The following is a 24,543-nucleotide window of genomic DNA, read 5'->3' as shown; positions in this document are numbered from 1 at the left end:
TACTGTTTGAGATCCTGCTGTAATTTGACCCTGGTTTGAGAAGGTGCTTTAAACCTTCTTGGTTAGGTATTGGAGGATCAGTCTTATCTCATATGCATATTTTCACATGTCAGAGCAAGAAACTTGACAGCAGTACTAATGGAACTGAGAACCTGGCAGTAGAAAAATATTTTGATTTGATGAATATTTTTGTAACATTCTGGAATGATCAGAAACCCCAGACTAAGGCATAAAAAGCTGGGGAATATTTGTGGCATTGGTTAGGGAGTAAACATCAAATTTAAGAAATTCCTTGTGTTTCTGATGAGCTAGAACTCTGGTCTTAGACTACCGTGTAGGATATGTAAGAAGATCAGTCCTCTTGTGATGCAGTTCCAACATAACTCCTTTGATTGCTGGTGTGTTGATTTTTCTTTCGCATTGGAAAACAGATCGTGAAGTCTAAAACCAAGTTTGTAAGTGCTGTATTTTCCTGTAATACACAAATTGTCTGGTTATTGGTTTAGAGAAAATGCTTCCCTTAGTGTAGAACAGTTTTAATATTTGGGGAACTTATTATTTATGTGAAAACCAGAAGTGAATAAATGCATTATAATCAGCAAAGCTAAATATTTATGAAATGTTCTTTTTTTTGTTTGCACTCTTACTTGTGTGTTAATCTCTCTCCAAGAAAATAAAAACTGAGATTAGCTTGACCTATGAGAAAAGGAATAGAAGAACATATCTAATTTGGACAAATTACACTTTGTTTTGCCAGGTATTTATTTTAGAAATAATATTCTAACTCAAATCCTAATTGGCTTAATTAGTGGATATGAATGCTAATTTTAATTTGAAAATCAATTAAGCTATTAATTTAACTGCAATTAAGATAAATGTAACTTTTGACAGATATATTGAACAGAGTCAACCTCAGCTCATCACGAAGGGGGATACAGAATGGTGCACCCAGTAGAGGTACTTTATTGTCCTAATATGGTAATTAAAAACATCCACAACACTTATGAAACGTTTGACTGCAAAATTATATAAAGATAACTTTGGAATCCTTTGCAACAGGTACAGTTACTACATTCAAGCCTGACAGCCACCATTACGTGACACCTGCCTCCAGCCCCGGTGCCATGCCTGTTTCATCAGTCTTTCAGTCTGTATCCAGACCTACAACTAGCTTGGTAGCAGTTCAGCCATTATCTATACCAGTGAATGTTTCAGGAACTTCACCAACGCTGCAGAGACCACTTGCTGGAACTTTGTCAACACAGCAGATGCCTGGGGCAAGTTCTGGAGTATCCCAGCCGGTTAGCAGACCTGTAACCATTCCGGTGACGACACAGCCAGCATCACGAAATGCCACCGTCCCTGTAGTGGCTCAGCCTGTATCCAGGCCGGTGACTACTGTAACAGCACAGCCTGTAATACTCAATCAGGTAAATTTTTATTCCCTTAAATTGTAAAATACTCACATACAATTACTTTTGAATACATTAATGAATACAGTACTCAGTCTAGTAATTTGAAGACCTGGACTAGATTATAGACTTTACCTCATTATATAAGATGTAAAGACTCTAGGACCATAACCTTGCACTGGTGAACTAAAATACATATTTGAAAATGCTGATTTGCAAGAGTTAAAGATGATAGCTTTAGCAACACCAGAATTACATTAAATGAAAATCTTGGGCATAAGAGAAATCGGTACTGTTTAGGTTATTTTGGTTTATGATGTGTGGAGAAATGGTAGAAATTCTCATTCTCTAAATTTTGCAGATTGCTCTACTCCGTACTGATAAATTAATTTCATTTTTAAATAGCTTGCATTTGGTGTTTAAAGTAACTGGTTTTCCCACCTGATTTTTACAGTGCCTACCTTGGGATCTTTGCTTCTTAAGAGAATGCTGTGGTGGTAGCTCCTGTGGGTTTTTTGCTTTTTGGTTCAAGTGGCAGTTGTAGCAAAACAGTATGGTAAGGACGACTTAAGCAATCAAAAATTGCAGGGTCAGTAGATGAAGCAGTTCGGCAGTATACTTGTTTTGTTTGAAAAGCCCAAGGGAATTATGCACATAGATTGTATATCATACATACCTGGATTGCCGCAGAACCTCAGAATGGGGTTCTTCAGGGACTCATGTTAGTGTTTTTCTTGCCTTAGCCGTTGGAATTTTGTGTGAGAGAAAGAATGAAGATTAACGTTTCGTATTTGTATGAGGTAAACTGTGATGTGATATCTTGATTGAAAATAATTTAAAGCTGAAACTGTTTAGACGCTGTGCCTATAATATTAGCTACTACTGTCAGGTTAAAATGCAGCCTGACAGCAGGCACTATCTCCACTGTCCATGCACATATACACACCTGTGGTTATCCCAGCTGTCAGTTTTTTGGTATAAATAAAAAAATCGTGCAGCTTTATGTATTCTGCGTTTGCTGAACAGGGCAATCAGTCTGAATTAGCGTAGTTAGTAAGGCCATTAAAGCATGAGAACTGGATGTTCTTAAGACTTGTGGCTAAATCATTGCTGATGAGGTGTTGTGTTTTAAGAAAAACAATGTAATACAGTCATTGCCTATCAGCTGGATAGCTGAATCTCTGGCAGATTCATCAGGAAAGAATTCATGCTTTCCAGTTTTGAGTGTTCAGCAATTGATTGATAGTTTTCAGAGAGAAAATTGTGAACATGTCTAGTGAAGCAGGTTAGCTAAAAGTCTGTCACTGTACTTAAGAAGGCCTAAAAACCAATACAATTGAAATGATGCAGTTGATTCTTCCTAAATGGCAACTGAACTGATATCCAGCTATCAGTAGGATATCCACCTTGCCTCTGCAGTCCTCTTAGGTCTATCTTTATAAAGCAGGACAGATTCATACAGAAAGGTCTGCTGCTTCACATGATCTATACACATACTTCAAGTCTGTGAATTTTATTTTGATAAATGTTTCCTTATGACATAGTATGCTTTATTAAATCCTTCAGAGGAGTGCTAGGATGTCTTGCAGAATCTTTACTGCAAAAGTAACCCTCTTCCCTCACTCATACATGCTCATAGTTTTTTTTCTAATAGATAAAGCTGCTAGCAGCCTCTGCCTTGTTTTTATTAGAAAACTTCAGAGTAGACAAACCTAGGAAAACTGAAATTCTCCGAAACGTGTATGTAAGCTTGATGTAACTTATTTGCTTTAAAGACTCTATTTACACAGCACTTAGAGTTCCTTCTCATTCATAAGAGTTTACTTTCAACAGGAATGTCACAAATGAAACTTAAGTTTTATAGTTTCACTTTGTCAAAATCTGCAGGTTGTTCTTCTTCCAACAGAGTAGAGAGCTCTTAATTTTTTGAATTTATCCTAAATGTAACGTCCTATTTTTTGGATATTAAGAAACTTGGTTATTTTTAGGAAGATTTTTCTGTTTTTTTTCCTTGGTTAAGACATGCTGAAAGTGAATCTTCCATCTCTTTAACTTACTTTACAGAAATTACAGAATTGTATTTCCAGTTTCAGCCTTCTCTAGAATAATTTGTCATCTTGTGTTTTGTATTGTTACTGCCGCTTGATTATGTTACACCTTTTTATGGGGAAGGAGGCTTGTTTTTTTTTTTTTTTTTTTTTTTTTTGGTTAGAGAAGTACTATAGTTCAGATTCTTGGGCAAAGTTCTGTGATATGTTGATGATTTTCTGCCTTGGGCTTTCTGTGACATTTTTGTTCACACATTTTCTGTTTCTTCCCCAACTTGATTCTTCCTAAATGGCAAGGACTTCACATGAATTTTTTTGGGAAGTGTTAGATGTTTGGATCTTCAGCTTCCAGATGTTGAAACTTAGCTTTGAAATGAAAATATAATGATGTGAAGATGACTGAGGTATGACCAGACACTGTGGCAGCACCCCTTTTTAGCTGAACATCCCTCGGAGTGCTTTTGCATTCTCAGTATGGTGCAATATTTTTTTTAATCTCAGCATGTCAGATTTTTTTTTCTGTGGGAACTGATTGCATTTGATCACCAACTGGGTTGAACCACATATTTCCTCAATTTCATTACATGTAGGTCTGTAATCTACCTTTTGTCAATGTTTGGTATTCCATCTTTATCACTGAAATACTTTCAAATCGCAGGCTTGTTTCACTGAGTTCCTGTAAAAGTCTAGTTTTTGTGTTGTTACTGCATAATGTTAATGCAGTTCTAGAAATTGAGTTGAATTTGGCTTCAGTCATACTGTTTACAGTGATTCTAAATAAGTCAGGGCTACAGCTGTTGCACATGACAGCATAGGGCTCTTTAAGAAAAATCTGTTGTCAGCAGTAAAGATTTTCTATAATTCAGTGCTTTTCTATAATTCAGAGTGCTCTCCAGTAAGCCCCAGGCAGTTCTGTCCGTATCTTTGTCCTACTTGATAGGCACTTTCCTTAGTGATTCAGGTTCCAGTTGTTCATAATTAATTTTGGGAGAGAGCAAAGGTCTGATACCATGTATTGTAATTTTTGTGTGGAGATTTGGTTACCAATTATCATGTTGGTTTCCACAGTTAGGAAATTTAGGATGCACAGTATGAACCCAGTATTTTCACTAGTCTCTTGGAAACCTAAGAGTGGTGGTGGATTACTTTTCTTCACTTGAGCCGTAGGAACTTAATTTATAAAGGTGTTGGGTTTTGCCTTTCTCTGTGTCAGAGCACCTGTACGTGTTTCATATTTTTTTCATCGATGTAGTCAAACTTTTGTTTCTTTCTTTAAAAAGGTGTTGCTTGCTAAAGCTTGGGAAGATTTGACAGAGCCAAATCACATGAAAAGAGTAAGCAGAAAAGTATATTTTGAAAATTATGAGACTTTTGAGTTTCCAGGATGTCTCTCTTTACTTTTTTGCTTGCTAGATATGTTTAGTATATACTAGGGAGATGTACACCTGCCATCAAAATACCCAGGCTATTATTTTGAAGAAAGCCAAAATGTTAGCAGTGTGTAAAATCAAACAAAGCAGAGAGTAGTCAGAAGCAGATTTAGTGTGTAGCTGTTGTATTTAGATGTAGGTGGTGTGTGTAGTCATTCACACTAAGAGCTACCACAGGCTTCCCATCTAAGCACTAGTTGTGTGTGAAAGTGGGGTTTGCAGGCTAAGCTGCTTTGCTTATAATTCCACTGGCTGGTCTGAAGCCCTTGCGGCTACAGTACCACCTGCTCTGGTGACTGCAGCTCATCTAGCCCTTACAGCAAATAGAGCAGAGAAATTTAGTAAACAATTCCCACAACTACTCTTGAACATTTCTGTTTAACTTGGTTAGACTGGGTTTGGTCACCCACCAGAGGAAAGAATGGTTCTTCATTATCATTAAGGTCAGGGTCTTCCTTTAAGATACCTACAACAAAAAGGCAGGATGGAGAGAAGCATTGTCTTTTTTGTTCAAATCTTTCCTGGTACTTAGGAGTCCTGAAATAGATTATCATACCTCTATGTGTACTTGCTTACTTTACACTTCTTTCTGTCAAGTTTAGTCAACATGGTGGTAGTTAAAAGTGCGATAACTTCCACAGGGATATTTTCAAATAAGTAGCACAATTGTGAATGGGAAGCATTTTGTGAGCTTGATCTTTACAGCAGAAAGTATTTTGGCCTTTGTTTCATGGATACACTGATAACAAAGTCTGTGTATGTGTATTGGGAAGGGTTTTTAACCTTTTTAGGAAAATGGAGCTACTTTTGCCAAGTTTTTTGTTTCACAGTACAGCTTGAAGTGTAACTGAATTATTCCAAAGTAGAAAGATTGAGTGGCAATGTTTTGCCATTCATACCTTAATATTGAAATTAAACCTAACTCTATCATAAGGCGCTTTTTAACTCCTTATTGCTATTGCTGAAAATATTTAATGTTTCAGATTGTTTGCTTTAGGATGAATGGCCTTTTAAGATGTGAGCAGTATTGATGGATCTTGGAAAGTGTGTTTCTTCTACTTTGCCCCCCAAACTTGAATATCTGTACAGAGAACTAAATTTCATGTTTCTTTTATCTCTAAATGTTGTCTATTGAGTGGTCAGCGAAGGTGTTTAAAGAGTTTTCAGTGTTGGAGCCAAGCAATGCGGACTAATTTTTAAGATTAAATGTAGTACTAAAGGACAAACCTTTTATACTGAAGGGTAAGAGGATACCTGTACTGGGAGATGCTCAAAACTTAATGTAATAGGGTGCCAAGAAACATGAACCAACTTTCAGGTTAGCTGTGCCTTGAAAAGAAGGTTTGATTATATTATTTCCAGAAGTCCTCATGAAATTACTCTACATAAAAAAAACCCCAACCCTTAGTGATTTCATGAGTGCCATTCCCAGCCAACATGCTGTAGATATACTTTTACTTTCATTAAAGCTTCACCACTTGGTAGAGTTTGATAGTATCATCTTGCTTTCAGAAGCTTCTGCTTGCTGCATGTTTGTGCTACTTTTGAGTTCTGTTTTCTGATCTTTTAAAATGCAGCTAGCTTGCACAAGAGTAACGGGCAAATGCCCGAGTTTGGGTTGGAGGAAGAAAGTATTAAGAGTTTTTTGAAAACCAATTCAAGTATAACTTGAAACATGATTAGACTTTGAACAAAACCAGTTACAATTAGCAATTCAAACAGTTTAGTAATATTTCATAAAATGGACTTTCCCAAGTCTTATGGTTGTTTTTACTATTCTGATACACATCTATGAATAAATTAACCACTGATGAGAGTTGCAAACTTATTAAAATGTCAAAAGAAGCTATTTTGGGGAGATTGTAATTAACTTGATTTATAGCTGAGTACTTATGAGTACTTTTAAGCAATCATATGTTTTTAAAATAAACCCTTTGAAGCCTGCAATTAAAAAATGTTAAACCTCAAATTTCTTTTCCCTCTTGAAAATATCTTATTAGGATTATATTATGGATTCTCCACCAGCTGCACCAGATAATACATCTGGTATACTGTTTGGTGTGAGACAGAACTCTGGAGTTCCACAGTACCAGACTGGGCCAGCAGTGAATGTAACAGGTGGGTATAACTGTAGTAGTTGATAAGAGAAAGAAACAGCCTAATGTCATTTAACTGTAGTGCAGATCTTCGGCTTATAACTTTAAATAGGATTTCTAGAGCATAGTATAGCTACTTTTTTTCTTCCCCCTATACATAAAACTGTATAATGTTTAATGAAATAAACTTTGGAGCCTTGTGTTGTCAGACTTTGCTTTTCAGTGCATTAGACTTGACTGCAGTATCCACTGATGTTGTCTTACAGTGCTCATCCAGATGGGAAAAAAGTATTGCCAGATCCACCATAATTTTTTTTGACAGATAAAGGCTCATTTTCAGTATATCCAGCACTCTTTGGCAAGCATGAATAGGACTGGCTGTAAGCAAGAGGGGCTGTGAGCAGTACCAGAAGAACTCTGGGTCTGCTGAGTAGATTCCCTGTGATGATGATCTTGGTTTCCTGACTGCTGTATATAGGACTTGGAGTAGATGGGTTCAAAAGGATCCTGTCTGAAAAGGAGGGGAAGGGAAAGAATATGTAGTTTGACAACCCAAACATTTTTTTCCAGCTAGCTAAATTGTGTTTCAGCAGGAACTATTTAACCTACTTAAACAAAAAGTGCCTTTTTTATGTCATGGCAGGTGAAGTAGATTTGAAGCATGCAGTATATTCAGTCTTAAACAGGCTACAACTTGCGACTTTCCTTCTCTTTTGTGAAGGATTGTGCTTCTGTAATAACTGACCACAATTCTGTTATTCAGTCTATAAGTTACAGATGACAATCACTTCTGATTCTTCCATCAGGTAACAGGTTATGTCAGTGAATAGCCTAACTGGTCATACTAACAAGTTATGTAGAACAGAGTGATTGCTAGTTTATTCTGCTTGATGTGATGATTTTGCATCTCTAATTTAGACATTCACTCCAGATACTTATTAATGAAGGTTTGGTAGTACCTTTCCTTGCATGTGTCCAACTATTCTGTGATCTTGTTCTTGTTTTACTGGTTAAATAGCTTTTTGTAAAGTAAGCAAAGGTTTTATTTCTTGCAAGTGGTTCAGTATTTCAGCCCTTGTCGTTTGTGGGTTGGAGTTTTCTTGTTAATTTAGGAGACCTGCTTGATTATGTAGAAATTACTTGTGTTAAATACTTTGAATTACAATCCTTGATGCTTTTAAGTGCCTTAAATATAGCATACTTAGTCTATGTTTATTTCTGTAGGATGGCAATAGAATTTAGAAATTTAAAGAAAAGGTTTATTATTGTGGGTTATAACACAACTATCTTTATGACACAGGAGGCAAATTTAAGATACATTTCACTTCACCAGAAGGAAATGTTTGCATAAGGTCACATAACGTGCTTATGTTCACGTTTGTGCTGATGCCTATATGCCTGTGTTGGTGCTGTGCTTCCTCCAATTCATACGGAGCACTGTGGCCACAAGACAGTCTGGAATACTTTGTTTAAAAACAGAATCCTTTTGGGAACTGGCCTGTGGTACTCTGCACGACTATTTAACATCTGTACATGGATCATTAAAGACTTTTTAGCTCAATATAGCATAAATATTTATTTCTGAGGTCTAAGCAGGGAAATGGCAAGCTGCTAATGGACACCAACCATTTTGTTAGGTTGTTAAATAGGAGGTGGTGTTAAGTTAAACAGCATTAGTAACTTATCTGCTGGTTGGATGAGCACTGGGGGATGTACATGAAACGCTTGCTTTCTGAGAGTATTTTGAGATGATTCTTCCACAAACTTTACCCACTGGAGGAACTAGAAAACGCCCTGACCAGTAGAACTCTTTAGTGGTATTTAGGAGCTGACTGGACTTTATACCTGCATTCATAGCACTAGGTTAGTGAGAGATGTTGGTGAGGGACAGTGCATGAGAAGCCTGAAACAATTTGACTTTCCTTCTTTGCTCGCTTGAGCTCCTGACAGTTTCAGCTGTGTGGTGAGTAGAGGACTGGAACATGGATGATCCACGGAATCCTTGTGTCCACACACCAGCTGAGAGGCACTTGGACAAGATGATACTTGGTTTGATTGTCTTTCAAAATAGGCTTAATTGGTTTTTTTTAATTGACAAACAACAGAATTCAAATGCAAAACTATGTATGTTCTCCCAGTATCATTGTAATTCTTCTGAAAGAGGGAATTTATTAGATCAGAGTTGTATAAACTGAGTTAAGAATGCTTACCTTCATAAATACATGAAACATTCTTCAGATTTGTCAGATGTGTTAACCTTTTTTAATTGAAATTATTACCAATTTTGTTAACATGTAAAAATAGTTTTTTCCAAATCAGGTTTTCTATAGTAAAATACAAGACCTTCTGTTTTTTCCCTCTCCCTCATTACACAACTACACATAATTAAATACATAGCAGCAGTTCTTACTGCTCAAATAGCCTCAGTGATAACAGACGAATGCTAAAGTCATGCCAGCTGCATGGAAGCCTTTGTCGATCAAGATGCATGTCAGTGTAACCAGCTCATATACCAAACAGTGCAAGTATAAATAAACTAAAAAAACCTAGGAAGCAGTAGTGTGTAATGCATAGCCTGTTTATTTTGTGAATGGGTTAATTACCTTAGGGAAACAATGCATGGAGTGAGACATTTCAGTTTAGTATGTTTATGTCAGAAAGAAGAAAAGGTGTGCTACAAAGGAGAATGTTAGAGTGATTAAATATGTGTATAGCAAGTGAATTACATTTTCGTGTATATCAGGCATAGTGTGGAAAATGCTTCTGGATGCTCAAATATCAGCATTCCCTGCTGGGAGTCTTTGCCTCTCTGGATGGAATGGGGAGACGATCCAGACTGTTGGCTAAGTCTAGATAGCTACCACTGAGCAAACACAACTTGAGGGTGGGAGAGGGATGTTTTGTTTCTTCTTGGAAGAAGCTTGACTAATTTTGTGACACAAATTATCTCTGCTTGGTGAGAAGACTTTTAAAGATATTAATTCAGTTTCTTATTACACCCAAAGAAATTACTGGAGCAGCTCCACCTTTGGGAAGGAAGTAGACAGTGTCCTTGGTTCAGATCATCGTGTCTGGAACTAAAGTCTGGTCCCTGTCATAGTTCATGATAGTCTTAAGGCTGTTTGCAGTCTGATTGGGAGAGATTTACAAGCCTTGTGCTGGCATTTCAGATTTCTTAGTATGTAGCTGTGCTTTTTCAGGTCTGCTTGAGGGCTGATCTCTGCACTGAGATTACATCATCAGGGGTAATCTTACAGTAACAGAGACATGGCTTTAAGGACAAGATGGAGTCAGGTATTGATGGGCATGTTAATCAGGCACCAAACCTGAGTTTGCAAGTTGTTTTTTAGTGATCTTATTTTTTTTTAGAAGAAATACTGCAAACAGTAAGTGAATCAACTGTTCTTTCAAAAGACAGCAAATAGGTGTGCTGTGATTGCTCATTAGAAGTTACAACACTGTTTTCATTTTGCATACAAACTGGTCTCAAATGTTTTACAGAGTTAAATAACAAACTAAAATTGGACCAGAAAAAAGAGAGATGCCTTTCATCAGAAGGGCAGAGGTCGTTCCAAATAGTGGGCATTGCAGAAACCAGCTGCTCAGCTTAACTTTGTTTCTGTGAACTCACCTTGTCTCAGATTAGTATGGGTCAAGATGTGAAAAGTAGGCCAAGTAAGTTCAGGTGGTCATAGTATTATTTACTGGGTTTCAGGGATGTATCTTTTTGCATTTACCCTTTCCTCCTCCACTGGCCTTAGAATATTCAGTCTGAGTTGGATATTGTTTTCTTAACTTCTGTATGGCTTATTTTAGGGAAATCTTAACTGCTTTATGTCCATCCTCTAAAGTATAGGCATCGCTAATGTGTTCATAATATACTGTGGAAAAAAACTGAGGTTCTTTAATTTAAACCACTGTAGGTCTGAATGAGAGTGTTTTTGTATCTAAGCGTCCTGCTACTTCTGAAGGAAACACTGTAACTCCAAAAAAGGCCAAGTCTAATGAGGTTGGTGCTGGAAGCAATTCAGATGTTTCACCTACAGTTAACTCTCCAACAGTAACACCATCACAAAATGTATCTTCAAAAGGTAGGGTAGATCCAATGGCCTAGCTGTCAGTCCATGCATCTGTTTCATGGAAAACGCTAAGCACTCTTGTAATGTTGAGTTGATGGGTATTATTAATGCTTAAGGCAGTGTAAATAAGTAGTTCTGGTTTTATGCCTTAAAGTAAGAAAAACCTTTCTATGCAAGGATTTACATACCTTTACAAACTAATACACCCAAGGTTATTACCTATTCAAATTTTACACCTTTATTGTTCTGTAGATATGTTTGGATTATGTAAAGCAAAGATTTAGTGCCTGTGAAGACAGATGATCAAAATAAATGCCCCTGACCTCATACTCTTCAGATTTTCTATGACAAAGAACTGAATAGAGAGTTTAAACTTTAAAAAACAACCAGTGTGAAAATCAGGATTGAGAAAGTCCCGTGACTGCTGAATCTATCAACTAATTCTGATTAGATAAAAGGAAGAAAAAAAACCTGCCATTGTAGGAATGTCAGGCAAAGCAGCAAGGACTCTGACTGTGAAATCTCTATCTTTGGAGATATTCAGAATTTGTCTGGACATGGCTCTGAGCATCCTGATAAGACTGGACTTGCTTTGAGTGGGAGGTTGGACAGAAGCACCTCTACAGGCCCAACCTAAATTATTCTGTGACTCTGTAATTTGACTAAGTATTGCAAAGTGTGTTTTGCAGTTCCCCCCTTTCTTTTGCAGCATTATTTTTGACAGAGCTGAAAATGGTAGTGGGAAGGGAGGAGGGGGATTTAAGTTTCAAAGAGAGGATGTTTCTGGAAACACCTTTCCCTCCCTACAAGAAGAGAGGTAGTCTAGCAGTTTCAGTGTATTAATAATTGGGTGCATTTTCCTCCTGAGCTTAAAGGTGCTTTCCAGCTTATTGTAATAGATGAGGATTTATTCTGGAGTTTGAGATATTTCCAACCACTTACTCTCTCCTCTAATGTTAAAATGAGGAGTTACCTACAGTGTGATTCTGTTGTCTGGAATCATTTCATATCTGGATTTTTTGCATGTCTTGTTTGCAGCTGGTTTGCTCTCAGACTCTGCCCCAGCAACTAGAAGGAAGTGGTATAATGTGCTAGAATTGCAGCAAAAATATTTTCTTCCACCATGTGTTGGGTAAAACAGATACTGTGCTGCAGCCTATAATATACGAAAGATAACTGGAGGTTCTCACTAAATGCAGTAACAAAGTAGATCATATTCACTGAGAAATTTATGAGTTTGTCTCTAAGCCATCCCATACTAGCAGAGCAATTTCTAATCTGTCACAGAACCCAGCACTGAAGCACTGCAGAACATGAGATCTTGCTGCAGAACCTGTTTTCTTCCAGCTCAGCTTGCACTGAGCTGCGACACGTCCAAGCGTTGTGCAAACTCTAATGGTGAAGACTCGCAGCACTGCTTTGCAGTACACCTCTTGCATGGCCATCCACTCATGTGAAGGACTTGCTGCTTAATTCCCATTCTTAGCAATGCTGTTATCTTCAAGGAAAACCAGTTTGATTCATGCCTACCTCAGGGACTATGCAAGATTATTTTTGTGAAAAAAATGTATAACGCTGTTGCATGGTCATCTCTTAACTCATACACTTACTCATTCCCTTGTTATAAGGTGGATGTATTTGTGTGTTTATTTTTATTACATTTTTTTGTAGCCCTGGCAGAGTACAGTTGACTCTACAGTTGAGATGTTACTTAAAACTCTTCCTTTGTTTAACCTCTTCTAAACTACTTACTCAGCATGGAGTCCTCCAGATCTGTGAATGACTTGAGAATGCAAGAGAACTTCATCTGAAAAAGTAGCTCTCGCTCTGATGTTTTTTGTCAGTTTGGAGAAAACTGGAAGCCTGGGTTTATTCATTAAAGTTTAAGCTAATGCAAAACTTTTTTATTTTTGCTCAAAAGGTATTAAACATTTTATGTTGATAAGAGAAATACTATTTCCTTTCATTACTGGGAGTAATTATTTAGAGGATTTATTCTCTAGGTTCTCCAAAGACACCTTTGCTCAACAGGAATGATGCATCTGAATAGGCCTAGGTTCCAACAACTGTCCAGAGAGAAATATTCTCATTGTTGAGAACCAGATGGTGAAATTCCCTCCCAAACCCAGTTATCTGAACCCTATTGTGGTGATGATCAGGTCATGGCATAAAACAAGTTTTACATGTTCATTTGAGAATTAAAGTTCTTAAAACAAAAACATCAAAAATCCATTCTGTCTGGGGGGTGGTGGGGTGGTGGTGCAGAGAATTTAATATTTTGCCTCTATCATGCTACCTTCACTCCCTCCCATTTTTTCCTTATTAAGATTTTGTAAAAGTGGTTTATAGGTCTATATCAAAAAGAACAAACTCAAACTCAGTTTGGAAAAAAGGAAGGGTAGTTAAGACGGTTGTAAAACCTTGCTTATGGTTACTACACCATTTGTAATAGTTTTCATTTGAAATTGCATATTTTGCTAGAAAAATAATAAATTGAGTACTGTGAGTCTTAATATACTTGAAATTTTACAGGTACAAATGTTGCATCAAGCACCATTAAAAATGGAGGACCGTTTCCACGAGCTTGTCCAAAGTGCAATATTCATTTCAATCTTATGGATCCTCTAAAAAATCATATGAAGGTAAGATATTTCAGGGCTGGTGAACATTGTAACAAACTTATGTATGTGGGCTTCTGTTTGGATATGAAAGTGCCGTGTTTTGATGTGAAGATAGTCAAGGCAGTCTGGCTTCTGGCTATGATCAACCAGAGCCTAAATGCTCTATGTCTTGTAGTCATGGAGAGGAAGAATGGAGTAGGAGAGCTCTTAATCTTGCCACTTTTTTGCCTTATTTTCCAATGAGTTGAGGTATATTTGCTGTCTGTATGATTTCTCTCTGCCACAGCTGTGACTTACTGAACCATTGGCCAGATTCAGGTGAATTTAATGAAGGTAAGTGCCTATAATAATAGGCAGCTGGTTGACCCACATCTGTGTTATATATCTACTGAGACAAAGATGACAGCGTAAACTTACCTTTTAATCTTAATATATCACTTCATAGCTAAAAAAAGTTAAGCTGAGGGGGAAAACTTAATTGGTGGCTCATATCTGAACACTGTGAGAAACAAAGCTTTCAGAAACCAAGCATTGCTTAGTCTGCTTATGAAACTACCTGGAAACATTATTTCCTGGAAAATATTTATTAATATTTGGCAAAGATTCATACAATTCTCAGGCATGTGTATTCCAGTTCTGAGGGCAGAGAAATGGTTTTCCATTCTATGTACCATGTGAATAACCTGTGCATAAAGGAATACAAACTATGATGTAATAGAAATGTGTGAGGCTCTGAGTTACTGTTAACTCAGATCATTCTGATTTACTGGGCTTGTCGTACCCTAAATGGTAGCTGCTGTCCTCTTGAGCTTCAAATCACAATTAAGAAACATAAGTAAGAGTGGAAGAAAATCAAGGGTTTTATCTTTAGTCATTAATCATAAAGAATAATTTTTTCACTGAGTACATCAACTGAATAGAAAAATCATTGAAGTGGTTTTATTTAGTATTATTTAATTATTTTTAAAATTAAAATAGAAAGTAGTCCTGCACAATAAAAGCCACTATTCAGCAGGAGAAAGATACCTGTCCTCTGAAACATTCTGATTTTGTTCACTATTGGAAACTTCATAGCATCTTCTGTATGAAATGTTTCATATTTTTTAAACGTTAAGTTTCATAGTATAGCCATTGGGTTAAACATTTATGTACACTTTGACACAAAGAAGCTTGAACAGTGTGTGCTTTGTGACTTAGGATTTCTGATTTTTTTCAGTAATGCTGGAAAGAACTTTTGCAAGCTTCAACGTATGTCCTTTCCAAAGAAATAAAAGATAAAACTTTCCATTAGGTTCTCAGTAAACTTATGTTTGTCAGCAAAATTCTTGTATAAAAGCTGCTTTTCTAGCTTAAATTCATTTTACGTGAACCTGTGAGAATAATCTCTTTTCAGTTTTCATAATATGTAGTGCTTTATTACCTAGACACTACCTAAAGATCAGTTATTGTTCAAAAGCTTTATGTGAATATGAATGAAGTCGGTGTGCCGGAGAATTAGTTTTTGTATCTAACTCTAGTTAGTGGCTTCAGTTTTTGAAATGGTGTTGTCATTGATGGAGTTTGGTAAGAGGTACTGATACCTGTGTGTCTGTCTGTGTCTTCTCCTCCCTCTTTCCATCCAGTATTGTTGTCCAGATATGGTAAATAACTTTTTCCTGGGAATGGTCAAAACAGAATGTTCAAGCACAACAAGCAAGACTGCTGAATCTGAGAAAGGAAAATTGATTATGTTAGTTAATGACTTTTATTATGGGAAACATGAAGGTGACACCCAGCAAGTACAACAGGAGCAGAAGACTCATACGACATTTAAGTGCTTCAGTTGTTTGAAAGTTCTTAAAAATAACATAAGGTATTTGAACTCCCTTCCTTAATTGTTTATCACTACAGCCTGCAGCACTTAGTTTCATGCATTAACAATTTGTGTGTCTCAAATAGAATTATTTTTTTTCTTCTTGAAAACTGATAATATTGGGTGACTGAAATTTCAGTATGCATGTATGGCCATAGCTTAATCTGTTCAGATTAGAGTACGAATTTTAATGGTGTCTAACATAAACAGTAGAGTTTTCAGGAGAGCAGTTGTAGGAAGGACATTGGGGTGAGAAAGGGCAACACAAAGTATTTTACAATTTGCCATCTGGATTGATGGTGATATCAGTAGATGTGAGTGTTAATTCCCTTTGGGGATGCACAATGACTAATAGTTGGTGGTTTACTTATGTAACATCTGCTATTTTGATGGAATAATTCTACTTCCAAATGCTGCAAAAAACTTCAGTAAGCTGTTTTAATAGGTAGACAAGTTCATGTCATTGTTTCTTTGGAAGTTAAGGTCATTGAAGTTTATTATATGCATTCTTCAAGGGAAGCTGAAGTAGCAGAATGTAAAGCTGAAAAATGGACTTTTTCTTCAAAGGGCACAGTCTGCAAGTTAAAATTAACAGGTTTATGCTAACATTAGACCCATATTACTGCACAAAACAGAAGTTTCATGTAATCACAAACCTTATATTTGTTATTAATCGTTAAGTATGAGTAGAAGTGCCAGTAATTTGTCTTAAGCAGCTTGAAAATGTTGCATGTTGTTAGACTTCAAAAGAGTTTACTCTCACAATTTTATAGTTCTTGTTAATTATGGCATTTCTTCCCTTGCAATTTCTCTTAAGAGCAGTAAACTGATAATCCGAGAGGTTTTTCTTTTGTTTTTGTATGCATAATAACTCTTCAAATAAGCGTTTCTTGCAGTAGCGTGAAAAGTAGTCCACAGAAAGAATACTTTATTAAGATACTGGGTTTATTTAAAAAACTGTTATTCAGGCACTGTTTTCTACTCAGCATTATACTGTGTGTGTGTTCCACAGCAAGTCGTTAAAAATGAGCACTTCATTTTTTTAATTTCTCTAGAGTTGCCTTTCAGTGATAGTGATTTTTGCTGTAACTTGGTGGCTGTATACCATAGATCTGTAACTTCAGAATTTTTATTCCAAGGTGTATTTCACACCTTCAACCATTTATAGTGGACAAAATAGATACATAGTACCTCTGTACTTTTAGTGGAACTTCTCTGGACCTTAGTTCAGAAAAGCACAAAGTAATTAATCAGGGTAGTCCCCTTATTCCTTTAAAAGATCTGTAGTTGAACACAGCATTGAAATAATGTTCTGTTAAGATAACGTGCAGCACTGGTGTCAATTCCTTTCTTCTGCATAGGTACCTGGATATCTTCAGTTAAGTCTTTTTTTTTTTTTTTTCTTTTTTGCCTTTTTTTAAGCAACTGCATGATATTAGAAGCTTGAGCTCAGGAAACTATTCTCCTTTCTCATTTGTCTTTTCCAGTTCCAAGGTTACCACTTTGAGAACTATCTTCCTTTTGTGAGTGTGACCTAGTTTCCTCTGCCTGTACTGCAACGAAGCACATTCAAAATAGAACAGTTTTGGAAGTTTAACAGTAGTGGGTTGTGCAGCTAACCTGTCCTTGTGCCATTCCACCAGTAACTCTGACCCGCCCAGTGTTGTCATGGGTCCCCAGGCTTCTCACCCAGAATAGGTCCCTACTACGGATAGGTGGACATATTAATGAGGAAAAGGTGGTAACCAAGCTTCTCGGACTCTTTTGCTTGCTCGGTGTCGTTCTTTGATAACTGTCCTTCATAAGGACTTCATCTTCAGTCCTACAAAGACAGCTTCTGGAACCCTGCCAGGTTTGGACGGAGGTGCTTTCAGATAAAGCTATAATGACCTAGTTGTAGATATGTTTTTGCTACTGAAGAGTTTTCAGCAGAGCTAAAGTTACACTTGTTTCAGAATGTGGCTTTGAGACTGGTGGTGGTGAAGTGTGAACAGCTGATACGTTTTGTTGTTGTTGCCTTTGCTCATTTGCCTTTATTTCAAGGCAAGAATTGTCTGAGCAAACATGAAAAATGCAATAGACTGCTTCGTCTTAGAATATATTTCAGATATGTTGCATGTTCCTTACAATAGTCAAGATGTCTTGTTAAGCTTTGAAAGATGATTTCTGGCATAGTCAGCTGCTTTAACTTTGTTGCGCTTTTTTTTTTAATCTTTTTTTGTAAATTGAGAAGTCATTGGAGAGTAAAGTTTCTAAAGAAGCCTCTACATCTTGCGTGTGACGTCATATACAGTGAATGTTAAAATGTCTTTTTTTTTTTTCACCTTTTTGCTGTCATATAAAGGTTTATGAACCACATGAAACATCACTTGGAGCTTGAGAAGCAGAGCAGTGAAAGCTGGGAAAGCCACACCACCTGCCAGCACTGTTACCGGCAGTTTCCCACCCCCTTCCAGCTGCAGTGCCACATTGAAAGTACACACACGCCTTACGAGTCATCTAGTAAGTTGGATTGTAACACATGGAACTTTTTTGTAACCTAATTTTTTTAGATATTTTCTGACTTTGCTGGTTTTTAACTTCAGAATAAAGCTATTTTACTTTAAGAGCAGTAACCTTGAGATTTAAAATAGGAGCTTACCACTCATTCAATTTATGTTCGGGCAGTGTGTGTGGGAAAAAAAAACTTATGAAGTATTTTGGGTTTTTAATTGAAAGCTTCAGGAATTCATGTTATTTAAGGACCTTGCACTCCTTGCTTCCTGAAATTGTTCATGGAATTTCTTCTGAAGAGTAGACTAATTGTTAAATTGCTTTACCTTTATACATATATACATACATATTTTATCTCCTTATGACCCCAAACAATTTTTTTTTCTCATTTTTCACTTTTTCTAGCAATTTGTAAAATCTGCGAATTATCCTTTGAAACAGAGCAAGTTCTTTTGCAACACATGAAGGACAATCATAAGCCAGGTGAAATGCCGTATGTTTGCCAGGTATCTCAGAATGACCATTTTGTATTCAGATTACACCACCCCCCTGTCTTTACTGTCAATAAACTTTTAATAAGAAAGCCGACCTTTTTGTTTTAGGTATGCAACTACAGATCCTCAGCTTTTTCAGATGTAGAAACACATTTTAGAACAGTTCATGAAAATACGAAACACTTGCTATGCCCATTTTGCCTCAAAGTAATTAAAATTGGAGCACCATATATGCATCATTACATGAGACATCAGGTAAGCAAATATTTTCAATTCTTAACACAGGAAAAATGTGATATATATGTAATTAATCTGGGGAAAAAAAGATATAATTGATTTGTATGGCTGTTACTGGATAGGAAGAGTTAATAAAACATGGTAGAATTGTGACTGCTTCTTTTGAAGAGTCTTTAAGAGAATTACTAGTCTGTCATGGGTCTGTGTGACAGCAACTCCCTGTTTAAAAAAAATATCTCAGAATATACTTGAAAGAATATCTCTGCTATTGGTTTTCTTCATTAAGGTGTAGTGATGTGTCCTGCTTTTCTTGAGGTTACTATCTAACCTTTCCCTAATTCAAGGAGAGAAAAAGATTATGAAGTACTGTGTCTTCTTGTAATTGGTAACCTGGTTCATCCTCCTTAGTAATGACACGGCCTTGCATTTTCAAGTATTTAAATATTCTTTCTTTAATTCCTACACAGTGTCTTGGCTTTGTACAAAATTACAAGTTTGTCCAGTTCATGTCTTAGAAACTGGATGACCATTGCTTGAGACAAGCTAGGGCTGGGGTTTGTCATGACATTATGCTTACTATAGATTGTCTTCCATTTTTAAAAGAAAAAAGGAATATATCGTTGCACTAAGTGCAGACTGCAATTTTTGACATGCAAAGAAAAAATGGATCACAAGACTCAGCATCACCGAACATTTAGGAAACCCAAACAGTTAGAAGGATTGCCTCCTGGAACAAAGGTAAGTGTTCATACAGAAAAAAGAGAGGAGACGAAGGAAAAATAATTACTGGTAGAGAAAAGAGTGGAATAGAAAGAAGTGTTTTTCTCCTTTATTTTCCACAGCACAGTTTTGTTTGTTTGGGGGTTTTTTGCTACCTCTAAAACTAAAACTCTAAAAAATAGTCCTGTTACAAGAATTGCCAAGCATAGTTTATGGTTTCTTTCTGGTGATCTTTGGTGTTCCTATTCTTCCATTCAGGTGTAATTCAGTCAGTGTTGCTGCTTTCTTGAACTGTTAGTTAATTTGCCCCCTCTCATTTACCCCTTCTTGTGCTAAGAGAAAAGGAGATAGTCTGGAAGTTGGTCAGAGGGGTCTGCATCATTTTTTGTGGAAGGATTTTAAACCTGTGGAAGTGGTGGCAAAAACCTTACAGAGTACAAAACCTACTTTTCCATAGACAGTATGTACTCAATACTGAGTTCACCAAGGGTTTTTTAGCTCTAGCATCTGAAGAGGAAAAAAATCCCCACAATTTCTTTTAAGTGGTTTATGAAGTAAACTTGGGTCTTCTCAGAACAGTTCGTCTGTCCTTAAATCATTCTTCCATTTCTTGAGAAGGAACCACTTAGACTAGGATTTTTCTGTAGATTTAAGGACTTAATTCTATGGTTATTTTAATGAAGTATGAAAAGAAGAAGAAAATTCACATTTTGATCATCTCTTCACGGTCCATTTGCTGTGGAATCAGAAAGGAAAAATGACTGAGGTTGATGTTGATTGTGTTGTTTGGCAGAATGTAAAGCACTGATGCTCTAGTCTTTGGCAGTACCTCAGTTTTCTGAAGATTTCAGGGTCTTCGTGATCTAATAAAAGCTTGGATTAGGTTATAATTTTGGTATTAGTAGACCTGGACAGAATGTAGATGATGAGACTGAGTTTGGAACCAGGCTTAGAAGGTGAGGTGCTTCTAAACTACAATTATGAGCAAGAGGTATAATTTGGAGTCATGCTGCAAGTGAAAACTGGAAAAACGGAATTTAAGGGCAAGAGAAGGGAGTGCAGTAATGCTGGATGAGAGGTCAGAAACCAGCCTTAGTCCTTGGGGGTCTAGGATGAGGAGCAAAAATAGGAAGTAAGGAGGTAAATTGGCTAATCATGAGGCTACAAGACACAGGGCTTTTGTTAAATCCAGGCACTGATAGGACTGTTTGATACTATTCTTAGTAAGGCTAATTGATCTGACCCTTCTGTTTCTTTTCCATAACTATGTTTTTTTTAAGAAAGCAGGATGTAGCCAGTTGCAGGTCTGAGAAGAGCAGTGTGTTTTGTCATGGCAATTTCCACCAAAACAGCTTTTTAAGCATCCAGTAGACTGTTGAGGTTAGGTTTACTCTTTGGTATTTCTCTAAGCAGTCTTTACTGAGGAGTGTTTCTTAGAATTTTTGTTATAAGGTGGCTTAAACGTTGAGAAAAATAGAAATGGCAACTTAGCTTAAATCTAAATAATTTGTTTAAATTTCATATTCATAGGTGACTATTCGAGCATCTATTGGATCTCTTCAATCAGGATCATCAGCTACATCTTCTGTTAGTACGAGCACTTCCACGTTTCAGTTATCACCTAAAGCTAAAAATACAACCACTAAAAATCATAACAAATCTAATACAAATAAGTCAAAAGCTAAATCAAAATCAACTACATCAAGAAAGCAAAATGCATGGACCAACAGCAAAAAAAAAAAAGAAGTTACAAATACAGCATTGCATAATTTAAGGTAAAATATGAGTATTAGACATATCTTTAGGTTTACTTTGAATATAAATAATGATTTATCTTTCAATAACTTCTGATATTGCAATATAGAAGATTTGTCATTGCCATTTTGCAGAAAAATCGCTCACATAAGCTTTTCAAATACTGATACTGTGATTCTAGTTCTGTATCTTTATTCACCAGTTTTGGTGGTGGTAGAGTACTTTATGATGGAAGAACAGATGTTCTGGAAACTTTTCTGTGCAAACTTAGAATTTTTCTCTGCATAGAGCCACAGACTCTTGAAATACTGGCTCATTAGGCAGATTTATGTTTAAAATTGACCTGTGGAGGGGAATACATCTGCCTGGGTGTTCTCTGCAAGTTTTCTTATGGAGGGAAAAGTCTTTTCCTCGTTCCATTTTTTTAAGGGTTTTATTTGAATCTGCTATTTAAAAGGTTAAGTCTTGTCTGTCCTAGGAGATACCTTAATTTGGGAGCTACCAAAGCAAAATCGAGAAAGTAAAAGCAAGCTGTTGGGAGAACGCTGTCCTTACGTTTACTTACAATTTGCCTGGGGTTTGCTATCCTTATATTAATAATTTAATAGTTTTTTATCAACTGGAACATAATGTCATTGGCTGAGTTAGCAATTTCCTTTGTCAAAGATTGTATCTGTCTCCCAATAAGGTGCTAATGCTCCCAGGCCAGCAGAATTGGGGGAGAGCAGGATTGCATTCTTGCTTTGTAGATATTTCAAAGCTCATGGGGAATATCAGGGGTGACAGGAAAGCCAAAGGGTTTTTTCTGTGCGTTCTGGTGGATGAAGCATTTATTTGGAATGTTTCTCAAGTACACAGAGACAACAGCTGCAGCTGAAGTTGGAGGTGCTCATCTACTGCAGTATCTTTTTTCCAGGAGTGGCCAATAGCAGATGCTTACATTAACTTTCACTCTTTTATTAAGGTCATAATGACAGTATAATTCAAGAAAAAACAAAGTTTTCTTCATGTGGGCTAACATAACTCATAATAAGTATTTAAGTGATGCGTTTTTAAGTTCTTCATTTTTTCCCCTAATGTAGGCAGGCTTGCTACTGATTTAAAGCAAAAAAGTTTGTAATAGTTACCTTGTCTTAAAGGGTTTATATTAACTATTAACTTTTTCATGTTACTGTTAGGTATCGTTTGGGAGCTCACAAATGTATTGAGTGTTACTCAGAAATAAAAGATTTTGCAAGCCATTTTCCTGCTTACGTCCACTGTAGCTTATGCAGATACAACACTAGCTGTAGCAAAGCCTATGTGAATCACATGATGAGGTAAGAACTCTTCAAAGTTTTTACTGAGTTATCAAATAGTTCCTGAATTCATATAAGGTGTGTTAAGCCTTTCTATTAGCTGAGTTTTGAACTGGGTTGTAGGACTGGCAGGGAAATGTCTGAAGGTTGGATTTTTACTTTGTAATGAGGGCCTAAACCCCATGTCCATGTTTTGCCTTAAAAACCCAGTGGTTCAGGCAGTGTTCTATCTTTGCTTCAGAATTTCTGTGGCATCTTCCATAACCATTCCAGCCCGGCTTAAATAATGACTAATTGTTGTGTGCTGCTGGGTTTCAGATGGAATGCCTCATCTGACTTTAGAAGTGCTGAATGCATACAGCCACAGTTACTGCTGATGAAATCTGTGCTCAGATACTATGTAAAGGATGTCTCCAGTAGCACAGTCGAGTGGATACTTTTTCATATACTACTTCTGGTCATCTGTAAAAATAACCTCTCAGTTTACAGGAGGTTTGTTACTGATTTTGAGACAGTGTAGAATGTTAGTGATGACAGCTGTAAAAAAGCTTGTAAAAAAGAAAACAAATGCATTAGTTTTCAGAGCAGTAGAATTATACTATGCAATAATTAGGCACAGGTCACGTAGCAGTGACAGGAAAACAAAATTTTGATGACCTATTTGTTAATCCTGTGCCCTGAACAAGCCAAATTGTGGGGAAAAAAACAGAATGCAATTGTCTTTTTGAATACATGTTTGTATAAAATGCCTTGACATGTTAATGCTAGAATTCTTGAATTTATGACCTAAGTCTTTACAAGTTTTTTAATATATTTTATATGTTGACCTATTCATATTAATTTCAATGCTCATGTGAGTCCTAGGCTGAAATAGTTACATGCTTTTATGGATATAGCCTACTGATTGCATGCTTAAATAATAAAAATTAATGTGCATGGTTCTGACTGTGCAAGAGTAAATTTACTGGGAAGGAGAGGGGAATCTAAGGTAAACTGTTGCTGCTGCTGCCCTTGTTCTGGGTGTACTGCAGTAAACCAGCCAGGCTTTTGCCCTTTGTCTCCTTGGTGTACTCATGCTCCCGCTACCTTGACCCCTTGCAGCACCTCTCGTCACCTGTTTTGGTGAGTGTAAGGAACAGGGCATGGTGAGGAGGAAGGCTGACAGAGGGAGGGTGTTTGTGCAGTGACAGCCCCTGTACCTCAGCTTCTTGCTTGCGCTTTCATGCGGGAGTACAGTGTTGGCACATATTCAACCTGCATATGAGAACTTACAGGTTGTCTGAAATGGAAGCCATCTCTTTAGGAAGCGTGAGTTCAAAGTTTGGCAGCTTCCCTGGAGCACTGTAGCTACAACCATGGTGGTGCTGCAAGAGCTGAGCTGCTGGTGGAAATGATGGAACTATGTTCTTGCAAGACTGTGCTGACAAATTTAAGCCTTGGCCCTCCCAAACTAGTTATTTACAAGACAGTGTTTTGAACTAGAGCTGAGATTCACAAACCTTTAAGCTTTCAGCAATGTAATGTTTTGGAATAACAGGTCAGGTCAGTAACTGAGCCTTCTATTTTTGTGCATTGTCCTAAGCAAATGTAATACCACATGCAGAGTAGGGGATGTGTGGAGTACTGTACTCAAAAAAAAAAAAAAAAGTGCTAAGTGGTAATGTTTTCTTGTATTTAGTTTTCACAGTGCTCGTCCAAGTAAAAGATTTTGGATCTATAAGAAGCATTCAGAAGAGCTACGGTAATCCAGCTTTTTTCAGTCACAGATCATTTCGTTTTTACTCTCTGAAGTGAACTGATTAGTTAAATGAGATTGGAGCCTTTTGAGTTTCTAGGCTTCCGCAGTTTAGAAGGAGCAGGGAAATAAAAGCATTAGTTCTTCCACTAGCAGTGCTCGATTCAGTGACAAACATTTGTTATTTGTCCACATTTAGTAATATTTTTCTTAACTTATTTATAAAAATACTATTATTTCTTTATTTTTCAATTATTCCTAATGTGCAAAATG

At 36.8% G+C, this 24,543-nt stretch overlaps 1 protein-coding gene across 14 annotated transcripts in view; it reads left to right on the top strand.

The window, feature by feature from the left end:
* The window catches only part of ZNF280D (zinc finger protein 280D), a 47,388-nt gene that overhangs the window by 3,029 nt on the left and 19,816 nt on the right, over positions 1-24,543 (top strand). For 7 of the 14 annotated variants that reach the window (XR_003399099.1, XM_026855708.1, XM_026855716.1 and 4 more), the window contains 13 exons: positions 892-957; positions 1,060-1,430; positions 6,891-7,008; positions 10,910-11,077; positions 13,598-13,707; positions 15,309-15,538; positions 17,883-18,040; positions 18,437-18,537; positions 18,634-18,780; positions 19,366-19,500; positions 21,013-21,257; positions 22,416-22,556; positions 24,214-24,276. Coding sequence is in view for 13 of the 14 variants with exons in the window: in XM_026855708.1 (XP_026711509.1) it covers positions 892-957; positions 1,060-1,430; positions 6,891-7,008; positions 10,910-11,077; positions 13,598-13,707; positions 15,309-15,538; positions 17,883-18,040; positions 18,437-18,537; positions 18,634-18,780; positions 19,366-19,500; positions 21,013-21,257; positions 22,416-22,556; positions 24,214-24,276 (2,053 nt within the window). In the remaining variant the exon portion in view is untranslated. Of the gene's footprint in view, positions 1-891; positions 979-1,034; positions 1,431-6,890; positions 7,009-10,909; positions 11,078-13,597; positions 13,708-15,308; positions 15,539-17,882; positions 18,041-18,436; positions 18,538-18,633; positions 18,781-19,365; positions 19,501-21,012; positions 21,258-22,415; positions 22,557-24,213; positions 24,277-24,543 lie in introns of those variants that run through there. The other 7 variants (XM_026855710.1, XM_026855711.1, XM_026855707.1 and 4 more) reach the window with 4 other exon arrangements.

The sequence above is a fragment of the Athene cunicularia genome, assembly GCF_003259725.1.
Source record: "Athene cunicularia isolate RWA chromosome 10 unlocalized genomic scaffold, athCun1 chr10_part1, whole genome shotgun sequence".
NCBI classification, from domain to species: domain Eukaryota; kingdom Metazoa; phylum Chordata; class Aves; order Strigiformes; family Strigidae; genus Athene; species Athene cunicularia.
This window is presented reverse-complemented; position numbering and strand designations above follow the sequence as displayed.